Genomic DNA, 15,602 nt, shown 5'->3' with positions numbered 1-15,602 from the left:
CAATACAGATACTGAGATTCCATCATGTTTGTTCCTTCACCCACTCCTAGCACTCATCCCCCTTCCAGAGTGATCCCTTGCGGCCATCATTGTCCTAGTCCTTTCTCTCTCCCAAATGCCCTCTCAAGGAGACCACTTCTGGCTCAGGGGTGACTGGTGACAGTGCTTAGGACCTTTCCTAGGTTGCTGTTTTGTTTTTGTTACTCTTTTGCAGGGGAGAGGGTAAGAGATGGGTACTGTAGCCACGTTACACAAACAACCCAAATATCCAATAGCAGATGAATGGATAAAGTAGTTGTGATGTGGATAAGGCACCTGCCTGCATCGGCTGATCCTGATTTCATCCCCAGCATCACTGTGATCCCCTGAGCACCACCAGGAGTGGCTTTTCCCACAAATAAGTGATAACAAACCCTTGGCCTAAAATGACAAAACTCAGCGTACCAAGCAAGGGGAGGGAGGCCAGACAAAAGGGAGAGTGACAAGGCCAACTGGAAGTAATTCAGGGACTATGGGGGATGATCTTGGGTACATTCTGTGGTGATGAGATGTAACTACATCAGAACCACAAATATTAACACTTGTATCAGTTGTATCACTTGTCATCTCGTTGATCTTCTATTTGCTCAAGTGGGCGCCAGTAATGTCTCCATCCATCCCTGTCAAGTGCTAGTATAGCCCAATGGTATCTGCTCGCTCCAGGAATACGAAGAGCCTCAAACCTCAAATATTAATATTATTGAAAACAGTTATTTATGTAGAAAAATAATGGACTGCTCTGTCTGTGTATTTCCTTTCCTTCTCTGCTTTCAGTGCTTACCTAGATATTTGTCTCTCTCAACAGCAACAATGGTGTGGTTGGTGAATATGGCAGAAGGAGACCCAGAAGCCCAAAGGAAGGTATCCAAAACCTCCAATCACAATGCACAAAGTAGGTGACTTTAGTTTGACCGTTCCTTGACTTGGGTCATTGTCATAAGCTAACAATGAATTACGAAGCAGTGATTATAACCACTTTTGTCATGATCTTCTTTGAGAGCTTCTGTAAAGTATGATGGTACAAGTAAAAACAGATACATATATAAGAAACTTAGGGCTGGAGCAATAGTACAGTGGGTAGGGCGTTTGCCTTGCCTGTAGCCTACCCGGGTTCAATCCCCGGCCTTCCATATTGTCCCCTGAGCACCGCCAGAGGTAATTCCTGAGTGCAGAGCCCAGAGTAACCCCTGAGCATTGACAGGTGGACTCCAAAGGAAAAAAGAAAAAACAAAGAAAAGAAGGGGCTTCACTGCTCCAGGATTGGGGAGCTAACTCAGTGGACTGGAGCCCATGCTGTGTGCAGGAGTCCTGGGCTCAGTGCCTAACAACCACACGATCCCTTGACAAGCCCCAAGCACTTCACTGGGAACACTTTAGGCTTATGACCCCAAGCCTAAAGAGGTAAATGCTCCAAACACAACAAAACAGCCAACGTACGCCATAGGCCAAGGGCCAGAACAGTAATGCAGTGGGTCGGGCGTTTTGCCTTGCACACCGCTGACCTGGGTTCCATCCCCTGCACTACTTAATGATCTCCCGAATCCTGCCAGGAGTGATTCCCTGAGGGCAGAACTAAAAGTAAGTTCTGAGCACAAAATTCAGAATTTCTAAGCCATAAAGGTAACTCATTAGGCTGCAGGCAGTAGGCTTGAATTCAAGCCCCAGCGTCACCTCATCCCTGAGCACTGCGAGGAACGGTCCCGAACAAATGAATCGGTAGTGGTCCCTGAATACTGCTGGGTATAGTCCAAAAAAATTAAGGAGTACAGTAAGAGGTACCAATACATGTGGTTTATGTTTATTATAGAAGAGCTCAAAACTAATGTTTTGCTCATAATTTTTAGTCATATTGACAGTGACTGTTCATTAACAAAACAAAACAAACAAAAGAACTTCACCTCCCCGCTTTCTCAGCCTACTGCTGTCTCCAGTAATGGTCCAGTAATTTATTCCCTCAAGCTCCTTAGTGCCATGAATTAGGAAGTTTTCAGCTACAAATGTCAGAAAACCCAAATCAATTGCTTTAAAAAGCAAAGAAATGTGTTCTCTTATATAACCAGAGTCCCGAGTTTTAAGTGTGTGCAGAGTTGGTTAATTTTGTGCTCCACTGATCTTATCTGCTGCCCAGTTTCTTGCCATCCTCCAGCTCTACCACCTTTCTGTATAATTTTGGTCCTTACTCCCTTGTTCCTCTGGGCCACACAATAATGCTTGGTCACAGCTGCTCAGAATATGCTGTACAAAGGCTTGTGAAGCTGCATGTTTGAGTCTTTTCTGTTGTTACTCTGTGGGAAAACTCCGTGCTGATTTTAAGGATAGGGATTTAGGATATGTGCAAACAAGCATTGTTTGTTCAATGTCAAAGCTTCCAAAACAAGAAGGAGCTGTTTATGTTTTCATTATGTCTAAAACAGTTTCTCCCAGGACTGGAGAGGTAGTACAGTGGTTAGGCTGTTTGCCTTGCACACGGCCAACCCAGATGCAATCCCTGGTAACCCCATATCTCCTGAGCACCACCAGGAGTAAGCTATGCACACCAGCCCCACCCTGTTGTGTGTTTGTTTTTTTTTTTCCTCCTCCAAAATTCCCCAGAGACCATTGCCTCACCAAACCTACAGCCTTGGAGTCTTCACCAGGAAGAAGAATGATGGAATTATCTTGATTGGGTTTTATATAATGCCAGAATCTTGTGGGCAAGAGGTAGACTCTGTCCTCAGGAAAGAACCTCAATACTCTAGTTAAAAGCACTCATGGGTGGGCAGGTTGGAGATACAGTGCAGAATGTGAAGCACTTACTGTACATGCTGTCTACCCCAGTTCAAATCCCTGACCTTGCATATGGTTCCCTAGCACCACCAATAGTCAGGCCTGTGATCAGAGCTAAGAATATCCTCCAAGTACTACTGGATATGATCCAAAACCCCTCATCACCCCCAAAAATGACAGTTGTACATCTGTGAGATAGTTCAGGAAGTAAGGTGTTTGTTTGCCTTCATGCACCTCACCATTTGATCCCTTGCAGTGCATATGATTACCCCAAACACCACCAGGCACTGAGCCCTGAGTCAGGAATAGTCCCTGACCCCACCACACCCTTCCAATCCCCCAAAAAGACAGCCACGTTGTGGGTGGGCTAAGTAGAGAGATGTCGGGGCTGGAGCAATAGCACAGCAGGTAGCTTTGCACGTGGCCAACCCAGGTTTGATTCCCAGCATCCCACATGGTCCCCTGAGCACCGCCAGGAGTAATTCCTGAGTGCACAGCCAGGAGTAACCCCTGTGTATCGCCAGGTGTGACCCAAAAAGCAAAAAAAAAAAAAAAAACAACGTAGAGAGGTGTCTCAGTGTAGAGCAAGTGCTTTGGTGTATGAGGCATTAGGCTTTATACCCTGCACCAGACATAATACACACATGCTCTAACTGTTTCATGTAGAAGTCTTAAGGAATGAAGGCATTTTTCTGAACATCATAGTTGTAATTCCCGTTTCCTCTTAAAGGCTCAGAAGGTAACTCACAAGACCCTGTGACAGAGAGTGACGATGGCGGCTTCAGTGAGGAGTGGGAAGCCCAGAGAGATAGTCGTCTTGGACCTCATCGCAGCACAGCTGAGACACGAGCTGCTGCCCAGGAAATTTCCAGCAGCATCCTGACCAGTGAGGACCCAGAGGAAAGTATGTGCATCTCTACATTGGACCCCATTAGTTGCTGCATTGTTATACTCACACAAATTAAAATGAACTGGGACTTTAATAATCTGATTCTAAGTAATAATAATATAGGTTTTAATGGGAAATGTCAATACTTTGTGCTTTCCCATAGCTAAATATGTTCACGGACCCAATACTGTATGTACAGCCTTATCTTGGCATTTGTTTTATAAAGTGAATGCTTCTTTTTAAAATTATGATTCCAGTAAGACTTGTTGACTGTAATAAGGCTGTTTGGTTAGGACTCAGGCATCTGTTCGGTTAAATTTAAGAGGCATCACTAATGTGTAATGGTGTCACTATTGAATAAGCTGAACAAATTGTCCAAGTGGACTGACTTACTTTTAGTTATGTTGGTTTTACAAAATAAAGCCTTGAATTCAAACATGGTGGAAATATTTAACTAGTTTTAAAGAAACAAACACCTAGATTTTTTTCACTGCTTTAACTAGTCAGTCATGTATATGTCTTTAACATTATCTCTCTGCTTGAGTAGAACTTTACTGATTCAGATCCTGCGTATATCCATCACCTTGATGCTTGGCTGAGTATTCCAGGTGCTAGAGCATCTCTAGTCTGTGGACCCTCTTCTTACAGCCAGGCTTGAACTTGCCCTGGCTGGTACTTTCTGTGTCTGCAAAGTCACCACGGCAATAAGTTCGTGTCTCCTGATTCTCAGCTCTTTCCTGAGGGATGCCTGGTTTCAGGAGAAAGGAGGATGCAGGCTGTTGAGCAGAGCTGCAGTGTCGCTCTGCCTTTCCAACCTGAGCGTTTTCTTTCTTTATCATCTCTTTGTGTCCATGTCCTTCTCCTTTTCATCATTTTTTTTTTTGCAGGGGGTGGGGAGATTGGATCACACCCACCAGTGCTCAGTGGCTACTCCTGGCTCTACACTCAGGGATCACTCCTGATAGACCATATGGGATGCCAGGGATAGAACTCAAGCCAGCTCTTTGCCAGGCAAGAGCCATACCCACTGCATGCCAGCCCCCTCTCTGGTTTTTTTTGTTTTTTCTTTCAAGAAAAACCCGACTATGAGCCATAGAGGTAGCTCCAGTGGCTGGAGTGCATCCTTTTCAAAGGGCAGACTCCAGCACTTACACCCTGAATACCACCAAGGGTCACTTCGGAACTCAGAACCAGGAACAGTCCATGAGCACCGCTGGGTCTGGTCCCCAAACCCAAAGTAAAATTGTTTTTAAATGTTTTGTATTTTTTTCTGAAGAACTGCAGTTTTGTTTCTTATAATATTTGGAGTCAAAAGCCTTTCTAAGACTCTTATTTATCCATTCTTTATGTTTATAAGAATGATGGCTCTGTTATTTTTAACTCTGATAACAGCCCTGTGAAATAGCTCTGTAAACCCCATGTTTAGGTGAGGAATTTGAGGGTGATCGAAGCTGATCAACTTGCCCTACATCACGCAAGTGCTTGGATAGTGGACCGAGCCCTGTTGCACACCTGAACTGGTGAGCATATCCATCAGTCTGGGAAGCTGCTCGTGTAGTTGGCCCTTAGTTCATAGCATCAGATTTCACCGGTTATATGTTTATAAGGAAGATTTTTCTTCTGGATTCCATGATCTCAGAACAGTAAACATATACTAACCAGCTCACTGTTCTTTTTCTCCCTCCCTGTGAAGCTTGCAAGACTTCTCAGGACCTTCAGCCCCTGCCTTCCAGACATGGTTTCTCTAATTTAGGCTCTCACAGCTGCCTAACTCCATAAAGCATAATTTATAATCATCGAGCTATCACATATCTTACAGAGTGAATGGATAGAATAAAGCACTTTTTTTAACTTTAAAGAAATGGAATCTATTTTTATAGGGGTTCTTTTAAGGATTTGTAACAAGGGACAAGTATAAACAAGGCATTCAATAGATGGTGTTTGCTCCTATTATTTTGTATATTGTAGCAGCATTTAACTGTTAAGGCCCCAGAGTCAGCCACCAAGACTCTGAAGTGCCTAGTGTGCAGGAGCAGGAAAAGAAAAAGGAAACGTCGCTAAGCTGAGCTCTGCATGCTGCCGTGTACTGGCGCCTCACTTGGTCAGGGTGCGGTGGGGCAGGACGTTGTTGGATTTGAAATCAGAGCCCAGAGTGACCCTCTGTTTGTAATCTTTCATTTTTTAGGGGGAGTAAAACTTGGATTAGGAGATTTCATTTTCTACAGTGTTTTGGTTGGCAAAGCTTCCGCAACAGCCAGTGGAGACTGGAACACGACCATAGCCTGTTTCGTAGCCATATTAATTGTGAGTATACCCAGACAAAGGTGTGCCCATGCTCCTGCCAGAACTCCCATACTTCCCCGTCAGACTGGTCCTGTTGCGGCTTAGGGAATTTTTGTTTATTATTTTGTTCTGGTTTCGGCATTTCCCATACTCAGGGCCTACTTGGGAGTTGCTTCAGGCAATGCTTAGGGGCCCATGCCTGGGACTCTGACATTGGAACTCCAGTCCTTTGAGCCATTTCCCCAGCCCGTTTGAACCGCAGCTGCACTGAGAGGTCTAGTCAGTTGCAAAGCTTTTTTCCTTTTTTTTTTTTTCTTTTTGGTTTGTGTGTTTGGGGGCTGTGGGGGTGGGAGTTTGATGTTGGGTCACACCAGCACTATAGTGCCTGGGAAACCATATGTCCTGGGAATTGAACCTGGGTTGCCTGCGTGCACGGCAAGTGCACTACCTGCTGTACTGTCTCCTGACCCCAGCTGCAGAGCTTTTAAAGTTCAAGAGCTCCCCTGAAGAGCTCTTGCTTCATCTGACCACAGAATCCACAGACCAGCAGTGCACAGGCTGGAGAGAGATCAGCAGGCCAAACACAGGCTTTGCGCACCAGAGGCCCAGGGCCTGGGTTTGACCCACAGCACCACAGGGTTCCCTGAGCACAGAGCTGGGAAGATCTCACCACCATCCCAGCAGCTACAACGTCAGGGTACAGCCCCAAGACGACAGCAGCAAAAAAGCCGTATGCTTACCCTCAGAGTCCCTACTTGATTTGGATTTGTTGTCTGTTTTTTCAAGTTCCCTAAGAAACTGATAAATACCTCTGACTATAAGGTACTTTCACTGTTTCTAACCTGACAGCATAAGTATATAAGAAATTTGATGTACTAAGAAATTTGATGTACTGTATCAGTCTTAAAAGGGTAAGCAGAACCTCTCAACTCCATGAGATTTGGTGGTGTATTTATTTTTCACCTGCAACCAATCCACCATATTCCTTTGGGCAGCGAGTATGTGGTAAGGCAAGAAATGCAAGCACAGGGACCGGAGTGATAGTACAGAGGGTAGGGTGTTTGCCTTGCATGTCGCCCACCTGGGTTTAATCCCTGGCATCTGGCATCTGCCATCCCTGAGCCTCCAGGGGTGGTCCCTGAGCATCACTGCATATGGCCCCAATGCTGCCCTCCTCTCCCCCTGCCCCTTGCAAAAAAAATAAAAAGGAAGTACAATCATGATCCCTCAGAGATCTTACAGTGCCACATGAACTCCGGAGTTTTCAAGACTGATTTACATAAATAATTCAAAAGATATGTCACATTGCTCTTTTGAATTAAAGACATATTTCATATACAATATGAAAATGAAGTTAGATGAGAGACTCATTAAGTACTTTTCTTGCACATTTGCTTTTTGTTTATACTTGTGATTTATCATGACTTAAAAACCAGTTAGAATTTTATGTTTTCTTAGGGCCAGAGTATCATATCAGATAGTAGAACAGGTGAGGCTATTGCCTTGCATGGGCCCAACCTGGGTTCCATCCATGGCACCCCACGTGGTCCCCTGAGCACTGCCAGGAGAGATCCTGAGCTCAGAGCCAGGAGAAAGTCCTCACTACTGCCAGGGGTACCCAAAAAAAAACAAACAAAGAACTTCGTGTTTTCTCTTTCGGGGTTGGTTTGAGGGTGTGTTGTGTAGTTTTGTTTCTCAGCTTTTTGTTGTTTTACAGTACTATAGAATTTCAGGAGTATTATATTAACACCTCTGTATATGCAGCAAAACTTAGCACCCCAACCAGCAAAATTCCTGAGTTCTTTTCACAACTTAAAAGTCCTCTCTCCCATCTCCTCCCACTTTGCTTTCCTGGTTTCTCTGGGAACCACCATAAATTTCATCAAGTCTGAGTGAGATTTTTTTTTTCCAGTTTCTTTTCCTTAGTTAATATTCCCCATTTGAGTAACACTGTCCATTATATGCCTTTTAATTCCATATTTAACTCTGTATGATTAACACTTTTTTTTTCAATTTTTTTATTGAATTATCCTGAGGTAGACCATTACAAAGCTGTTCATGATTGGGTTTCAGTCATACAGTGATCCAACACCCATCCCTCCTCCAATGTACATTTTCCACCACCTATTTCCCTCCCACCATCCCTCAATGCCCCCCTCCCTCCCGAACCCCCGCCTCCCGCCCAGCCTGCGTCTATGGCAGGTACTTTTTTACTTTCTCTTTCTCTCTCCTTTTTTGTATTATGGTTTGCAATACAGGTACCAAGAGATCATCATGTTTGTTTAGGGCATTCAGTATTTCTATCAGGAAGGTACAGTTGGAGTAACTTTTGTAACTAGGTGGCAGCTTTGGGGTGTGGACATGACTGCTGGGGCTTCCAGAAGTACAGCGAGGTGCGGGGAGGTAGGTCATCTCGTCCCTGGGAGATGCCTTGAGATTTCAGTCACAGAGCCCACATACCTGGATCTTCAGCAGATTACTGTCTCAGTGAGGTCCATCCTAAGATGGTGGAGTCCAGTCGAGGATATGGCATTTTTGGATTGTGGGAGCAAGTGACTGCCAAGGGCTCAGTTGGGGTGGCTCTTTGTAGCAGGCTAACCTGCCCCCCTCCCAATCTACCCCAGTCTGTTCAACTTTGTTCAGGTTCAAGATTAATGGCATTTTTTGATCTCTTTCAAGATTGATTTGTGGATTTCTGGAGCAAGGCCAGTAGAAGAGCTTACATGGTAGTGCTGGAGTTGGTTTGTGGAGGTGACTGAGAGGGCTTCCAGGAGTATAAAGAAATGGGGGGAAGTAGCCCATCCCAACTCCGAGAAAGCCTAGAGATTTTAGTCACAGAATGATTGGTGTATTTTTTAAGAGGAAAAAAAAAAAAAACCTTCTTTTCTTGATGCTCTTCCTCCAGACTTAATAGCTAGCGTGTTACTAAATAAAGTCAAAAATGGACTATATGGGCCGGGGATAGTACAATTCAGTTGTATCACAACTTATCTTAAATGTGTGAGGCCCTAATTTCAACCTCTGCATCAGACACAAAAACATGTTGTCAGTTTATCCTGTGAGCATTTTTTTACTTCCACAAAATATAAAGATTGTTCTTCACTGTAAGAATTATAGCCTGCCCAACAGAAAAAAGAACAGCCAGTTAATATTTGAGATAGGAATTCCAGTATTGCTTAATTTATTTAAGGGGGATTGTTCATTTGTTTGGGGGATACCCCTGATGGTGGTTGGAGACTGCCCTGACTGCGTAGGGATCACTCCTGGTGGTGCCAGAGACTGTGCAGTGCCAGGAATTGAACTGGGGGTCAGCTCTGTGCAGGCCAGTGCCTTAAACCCTCTGCTATCTCTTGGGCCCTCAAAAGGAGTTTTACTTAATTCCAGATACCAGTCCGTAGTTAGAATTAGGTGATGGTATTTTCATAATGTGTTTGTTACAAGCTCTTCCCTTGCAAAGTAAAATAGGTTCCCTTTTTGTTTAGTCACTACATTTTTAATGACTCCCCTCCCCAGATTTAATAAAAACATTTGTTATAGAATTTGACCTCAGGGCTGTTCTCTCATTCTGGGCAACTCAGAGAAGGGAACAGCAAGTAAAATGTGGTTGTTGGTCATGTGGGGGAAAGATGATGCGGGCCAAATATAGACTAGAGACTGAACGCAATGGCCACTCAACACCTTTATTGCAAACCACAACACCTAATCAGAGAGAGAGAACAAAAGGGAATACCCTGCCATAGTGGCAGTGTGGGGTGGGGGGAGACGGGACTGGGAAGGGGGGGTGGGATGTTGGTTTTACTGGTGGTGGAGAATGGGCACTGGTGAAGGGATGGGTTATCAAACTTTGTAAGGGAGAAACATGAGCACAAAAATGTATAAATCTGTAACTGTACCCTCACGTTGACTCACTAATTAAAAATAAACTATAAAAAAAAAAAAGAATTTGACCTCAGGGTATAGTATTTTTTTTTTAACTTTATTGAATCACTGTAAGATAGTTACGAGCTCTCATGAGGGTATAGTATTTAATGTCCAGAATCAAAGCCCAGGCTTGTGACTGAGTTCCTTTGCATAAAATACTTTGATAATTATACATGCGTTTGTGTTTTCCCTCTCCACAGGGTCTGTGCCTTACATTATTACTCCTGGCCATTTTCAAGAAAGCATTGCCAGCTCTTCCCATCTCTATCACCTTTGGGCTTGTTTTCTACTTTGCCACAGATTATCTTGTACAGCCCTTTATGGACCAATTAGCATTCCATCAGTTTTATATCTAGCACATATGCAATTAGAATCCCATGGATTTTTCTCCTTTGACTATAATAAAATCTGGGGAGGACAAGGTGGTTTTCCTGTGTCCACATCAAAGTCAAGATTCCCGGCTGGACTTTTGCAGCTTCCTTTCAAGTCTTCCTGACCGTCTATACTCCGGGGCATTAGAAGGAGTCTACAGAAAATGGCTATGAACACTCATCATGGTGACATCTTGGTGGAATTGAGTCCCTTGGTGCAAACTACCTGATTTGAGGGACGAAAACAAGGAAAAGTGATGGGCCCAGACATTGCTGTGCTCCTGCTGGCAGTTTGACCTTTGGTGGCAGGTGAATTTCGCCACTGCTGCAGCCTCTCAGGATGCCATTACCAAGAGGTAGATGAAGTGATTTCAGCCAAACAGAATTCTTCATCATAAACTCCACAGTGAAAAGCAACGTAATAAATCTGTATGGGATCCTGAACCTTTTTCAGAGGTACCATAGGGAGAGCAAGCAATACCAGCAAAATGGAAAGGTGGAGCAAAATGTTCATGGCAGACTTTTTTTTTTTTTTTTTTTGCTGAACTTCTTTTTAAATGACACTTGTTTTCACCTCGAGTCAAGTCAGGTGTGTAGGTTGGTTTTGATGATTTTTGTTCTCAAGCACTGAAACTCATTGCCATTGACGGTTGCCAATTCTGCCCAAGGCCAGTCTGAACTTTTTTGAAGTTGCTTTATCTTAAAAGTCTTAACCTTAGGTTCCAAAATTCAGTCATTTCTGGAAATAATGGGACTACTACTCAACAGTTTCCTACTTCCATTTAGGTGATTTTTGGGTTTTCCACCAAATTCCTAATTTTCCAACATACTTGTCGGGTCACTTCGCCCAGATGCCTCTTCCTATTCCCCCTTTTCCACTTCACTTCCCCATACACAGTTCTGCAGCAAATAAGACAGCTCACTGTGGAGCAAATGACCCAGTTACTCTAGGATTTTGCTCTTCGTGTGGTGCAAAGAATGTGCTATGAATCAGTACTGTCAGCCTTGCTGACCTAATTTTTTTTTTTTTTTTGATCACAAGTACAATGTGTGCCCAAAGAGAGTAGAATTAAAGAAGAGTAAAATGGCTGGTGAAGCACTTTCTGTCCTCGTTTTTCTTTTTGTCCACTACAGTCCCCTATTTCTTAATAGCAGGTCAGAATTAGAACCATCAGCCCCAAACTGGTAGTCTATAAAATGTACAGACCATTTGTGTCAGTTCAAAACGGGGTCTAAAGGAAACCAGCATTTCACTTGTGAGCTGTGGGAGAATCTGGAGTCAGGAGGAGCAGCTGCCAGAACCAAGAAGAGGCCTCTGGCAGCCCTCAGGCGAATGCGCTGCTGTTCCCTGGCAGATACTAAGGAGTAGATTCACTTATCCACCCCAGAAAATCAGTAGGGGTTCTTGGGGTTTCCCTTTGGTCATGTGAGTTGGGCAGTGGTGTTTGGCCCTATGACAGGCAGTGTCCCTATCAGAGTCATGGGCCCAGGACACCTCTAACTAGAGCCTTTCCTTACCCGGGCCAGGGGGTCAGTCGTCTCCTCCTGTGACTAGACAAAGAGCAGCCTTTCCTTTTTCCTGACCTTTTCTCCCAACCTATCTGGGATGTCACTTGGGGTTCACCTTGGCTTCTGATGTGGAGTAGTTCAGATAAACTAGCTTAAGGAGTCATGTGCTAAACGGAATAGAAGTAATTGCTGGTTCTTATCGGGTCGTTGAAAACTTGAAGAAGAGCTTTGCAGAGAGTGGGTCTTAGAGCTGTAGATTCTCTCATCCCTGGCTCCCCCCCCCACGCCCTCCCCCTCCCCCCACATTTTTAGTTTCTGTTTATCCTCTCAGCCTTAAGGCAGTGTGAATATTGTCTTCTAGAAAGGCACAGTTTAGCAACCACTGGAACAGACTTGTGATTGGAAGCAGTGTCGGGGAGTCCTAATCTAGGGCAGCTGATTTGTTCCCAAGTCCAGATGTGCTTTCTCTCACAAAAGGCTCACCCCAGATGAAATACGTGTGGTGTACATGAACATGTTTGAATCCACCCTGTGTACTGTGGCCCCGTATAGAACGTTTGCAATAAATCTCTCGTTTTTCTACAAGTTGGAAGCACATCTTGACATAGGGATAAAACATTTCTCTGAAGCCACAGTCTTAGATGCAGACCTTTTCTTGCAAACATTCCTTTTGAACCAATGCATTTGTTCCTGAAATAACAAAATGCTACTCCTCCACTCTGGAAAATGTCCGCAGAGGAGACAGTAAGAATCCCACAGAGACTGTGCATTGGGACCAGGCGAAACAACTGATCCAGCTTGATTAGCTCAGCCATGCTCCTTAAGAAAATAAACAAATCAGCAAAACAGAACTAGTAGGCAGAGCGGCAGAAAAGGAGCCACAGATGTCAGGTCTGAGGGCCTGCAGAGAGAGGAGTGTTCGCACACAGACTGCTGCTATGTTTCTCTCCATAAATACCCCACCGTGCGGGAAGAATGGTAAATCCTTTTCAGAGACGAAGGGCTCTCGTTCCTGTTTCTGCTTCTCCCTAGTGTGTGGTCTAGGATCACAGCTTTCACTGTAAATTCCTAAATTCCTTAAAGGGGGGGTAGGGGAAAACTTGTTTAAGTAACGTGGAAGAAAACATATGTAAGCAATTTATCAGCTTCACAAAGGGATACTAACTACAGAGATTCTCCTGGTTTAAAAAAGGTGCCCAAACAAATGATATTTTAGTACGTTTCCTTCTCCTTGCCTCGAGCAGCTTTGTCCAGGTAGTCTCCGTGGCACTCATAGAATGTCAGCAACCCTGTGAGTTCCCCAAGTCTGAAGCCTCGGAAGACCGCCGATCCCAACCCCTGCACTTGGTAGTGATAGATTTATGATAAATTTATGATCTATCCTTGAAAGAAAAAGTGCTCAGAAACCACTACAAAAAAGATTTATTTACTGTCTCCATGTTCTGGTCAGGGTGCCAAGATCTAGAAATACAAAAAATTAGGACTGAAGAAATGATTTCATAAGCTAAGTCCATTCAGGAAGAGCAGAGTCAATCCCCAGCACTACGTAGCCCTCTGAGCACTGCCCGGAGTGACCCCCCCCCAGCCCCCCATGCCCCAACTCACTCAGCCACACCACCAAGTGTGACTCACAAACCAAAAATATTTTTTTAATGAAAATGCAAAGATGAACTAGATACATTCCCAGGGACTGGAGAAATGACTCCAAGGCTTGGAGCGCTTGCTTTGCATGCAGCGGCCTGGGCTTGATCCCTGGCCCCTGTGGTCCCCCCAAGCACTGCTTTGGAAATAGTCCCCAACACTCGCACCCAAAAGAGAGAAATATATATCCCCAGAATGCATCTGTGATCTCTTGTTTCCAGGTATAAGCCATCTTTAACGGCTCTAAAATATTGCATACTTAACAAGAACTCCTTTTCACTGTTAACTTTATGGAGAGCTTTAACACTGATCTAATGATGACTTCCTTCTTCTAGAAACCAACCCTTTAGCACACTGCTTTCTGAATTCGCTTTTGGTTAGTCCATAAAGAGCAGACTTGCCCCAGCCCCACTTGCTTGGCCTGCCTCATGCCCAGTTGGCCTTTCCACTCTATTTTTCCACCTGCTGACATTTAGGCGATACCAGCTGTGAGCCCAGCTGTGGCATCTTCAGAACATTTCCCTTCGTGGAGAAATATTTTGAGAATGTTTAGACAACCTTTGTGAGCAAGTGAGCTACAACGCTTTCATCTCTGTGGACCTGTGTCTCCTTCCACGAATGCACAGGATATACTAGGGCACCGTCATGGTTTTCCTCTCCAGTAGAAGCCTTTGCATTTAATGGCTCCCTCATTCCCAGCCCACACCGCCCCACTTTGGGGCCTTCTGCCTGATGGGGTTTCCTGGCGGGAGGTGGTAAATCGTGTTCTCGGATCTCTGGTGACCCCAGAGAAGGGAAGCTGAGGTCAGCCATTCCCAGTCCCTCCAGACTCCTTGCTTTGTTCCGTACCACAACAACTGTTTAAAAATAATAATCTGGCCTGCAGATAACCCTCACCTCTAAAGCTACCCCAAACAGTGTGAACCAAGACTGGAAAAATTGGGACTTCTCATTTTGCCCTGGAAAACAGTACATCATAGCTGAGCCCGAAAGTGACCCTTGTGATCCTTTTCCCTTTTTCAGTTCCCCAAACATACTTAAAATGGCAGCGTTAGCTTTTTAAAACCTTCATTGAAATTGCCAAACCAAGAGTACCAGCCAGGCTGTCACCTTTGTCCTCTTCTCTGGTAGGAAATGCCCCTGATTTATAAATTCAAAAGGGGTTCAGAAATCAAACTCCCTTCCTAAAATGTCCAAATATCTGAAGGCTTTTCCCAGTCTGGCCGCCTGCGTTGCCTGAGCTGGTCATTGAGTCTGCCACAGGCTCTGTCCTGGCCGACTCAGGATGGTGTCGGCCTGGTCTGTGTAGCAATAACGCTTTCCCCGGAAAGCACCTTTCCTCTTCAATAATTGTTCCAGCAGGGATGCTTCCAAATGAACTGTTCAGAGCAGTGTTTCTCTGCCAGAAAGTTCCAGGGGGCCACAGGTGAGAATTGCATGAGCAGGAAGGAGGGGCACAGTGTGAGACTAGGGACCAGCGGGTAGGATGTGGTGGGCTGGCTGCAGGATGGGACTATGATGGAAGAGCTTGAGAAACCCTGGTCTAGAGTGGGGACTGAAGGCTGAACTGTTTACATATGATTGGAGGTGCTGGGACATGGCCACCTTGGGATCATTATTCTCATGTCCATCGTCTGGCTTTCACCGCTACAGACACCGCTCTGTACGTGACGCAGACAGACTGTGAATACATCTTTTTTAAATACCTTTCAGATTCTTGGTAAGATAATTTTGATAGATGATTGCTGATTTTCCTGTATTTATCAGATGAATAAAGACTGCATGAATCCAGCTAACTGTGCAGAGTTTGCTTTCTTCTCAGAAGAGTGGGTTTAGGGGCCAGAGCGATGACACAGTGGGTAGGACATTTGCCTTGCACGCAGCCGACCCAGGTTTGAGCCCTGGCATCCCATATGGTCCCCCAAGCACCACCAGGAGTAATTCCTGAGTGCAGATCTAGGAGTAACCCCCGAGCATTGCTGAGGGTGATCCAAAAAGCCAGGGAAAAAAAGTGGATTTATTTACTAAGAAAAGAACTGCAACTTCTGAAGAGCATGCTACGCATTGATTTTGGAAATCTAAAGAGTAGTGAACCGCTTTTACAGAGGCAGGGCGAGGAATGTGGTTCTGAAAGGAGCTCATGGGAAGAGAGATCACAGTAGTGGTGACTAGACTGCAGACCT

General features: G+C 44.7%; 1 protein-coding gene across 3 annotated transcripts in view; it reads left to right on the top strand.

Annotated features, from left to right (window-relative positions):
* Window positions 1-15,210, top strand: part of PSEN1 (presenilin 1) — a 65,405-nt gene extending 50,195 nt beyond the window's left edge. For all 3 annotated transcript variants that reach the window (XM_055131336.1, XM_055131337.1, XM_055131338.1), the window contains exons 9-12: window positions 845-931; window positions 3,536-3,709; window positions 5,880-5,998; window positions 10,099-15,210. In XM_055131336.1, coding sequence (XP_054987311.1) covers window positions 845-931; window positions 3,536-3,709; window positions 5,880-5,998; window positions 10,099-10,254 — 536 coding nt within the window. In that variant the 3' untranslated portion in view covers window positions 10,255-15,210. The remainder of the gene's footprint in view (window positions 1-844; window positions 932-3,535; window positions 3,710-5,879; window positions 5,999-10,098) is intronic.
* The last annotated feature ends 392 nt before the right edge of the window (window positions 15,211-15,602 follow it).

This window comes from Sorex araneus, chromosome 3, assembly GCF_027595985.1.
Source record: "Sorex araneus isolate mSorAra2 chromosome 3, mSorAra2.pri, whole genome shotgun sequence".
NCBI lineage: Eukaryota > Metazoa > Chordata > Mammalia > Eulipotyphla > Soricidae > Sorex > Sorex araneus.
The sequence above is the reverse complement of the archived record's forward strand: the minus strand, read 5'-3'. Positions and strand labels throughout refer to the sequence as shown.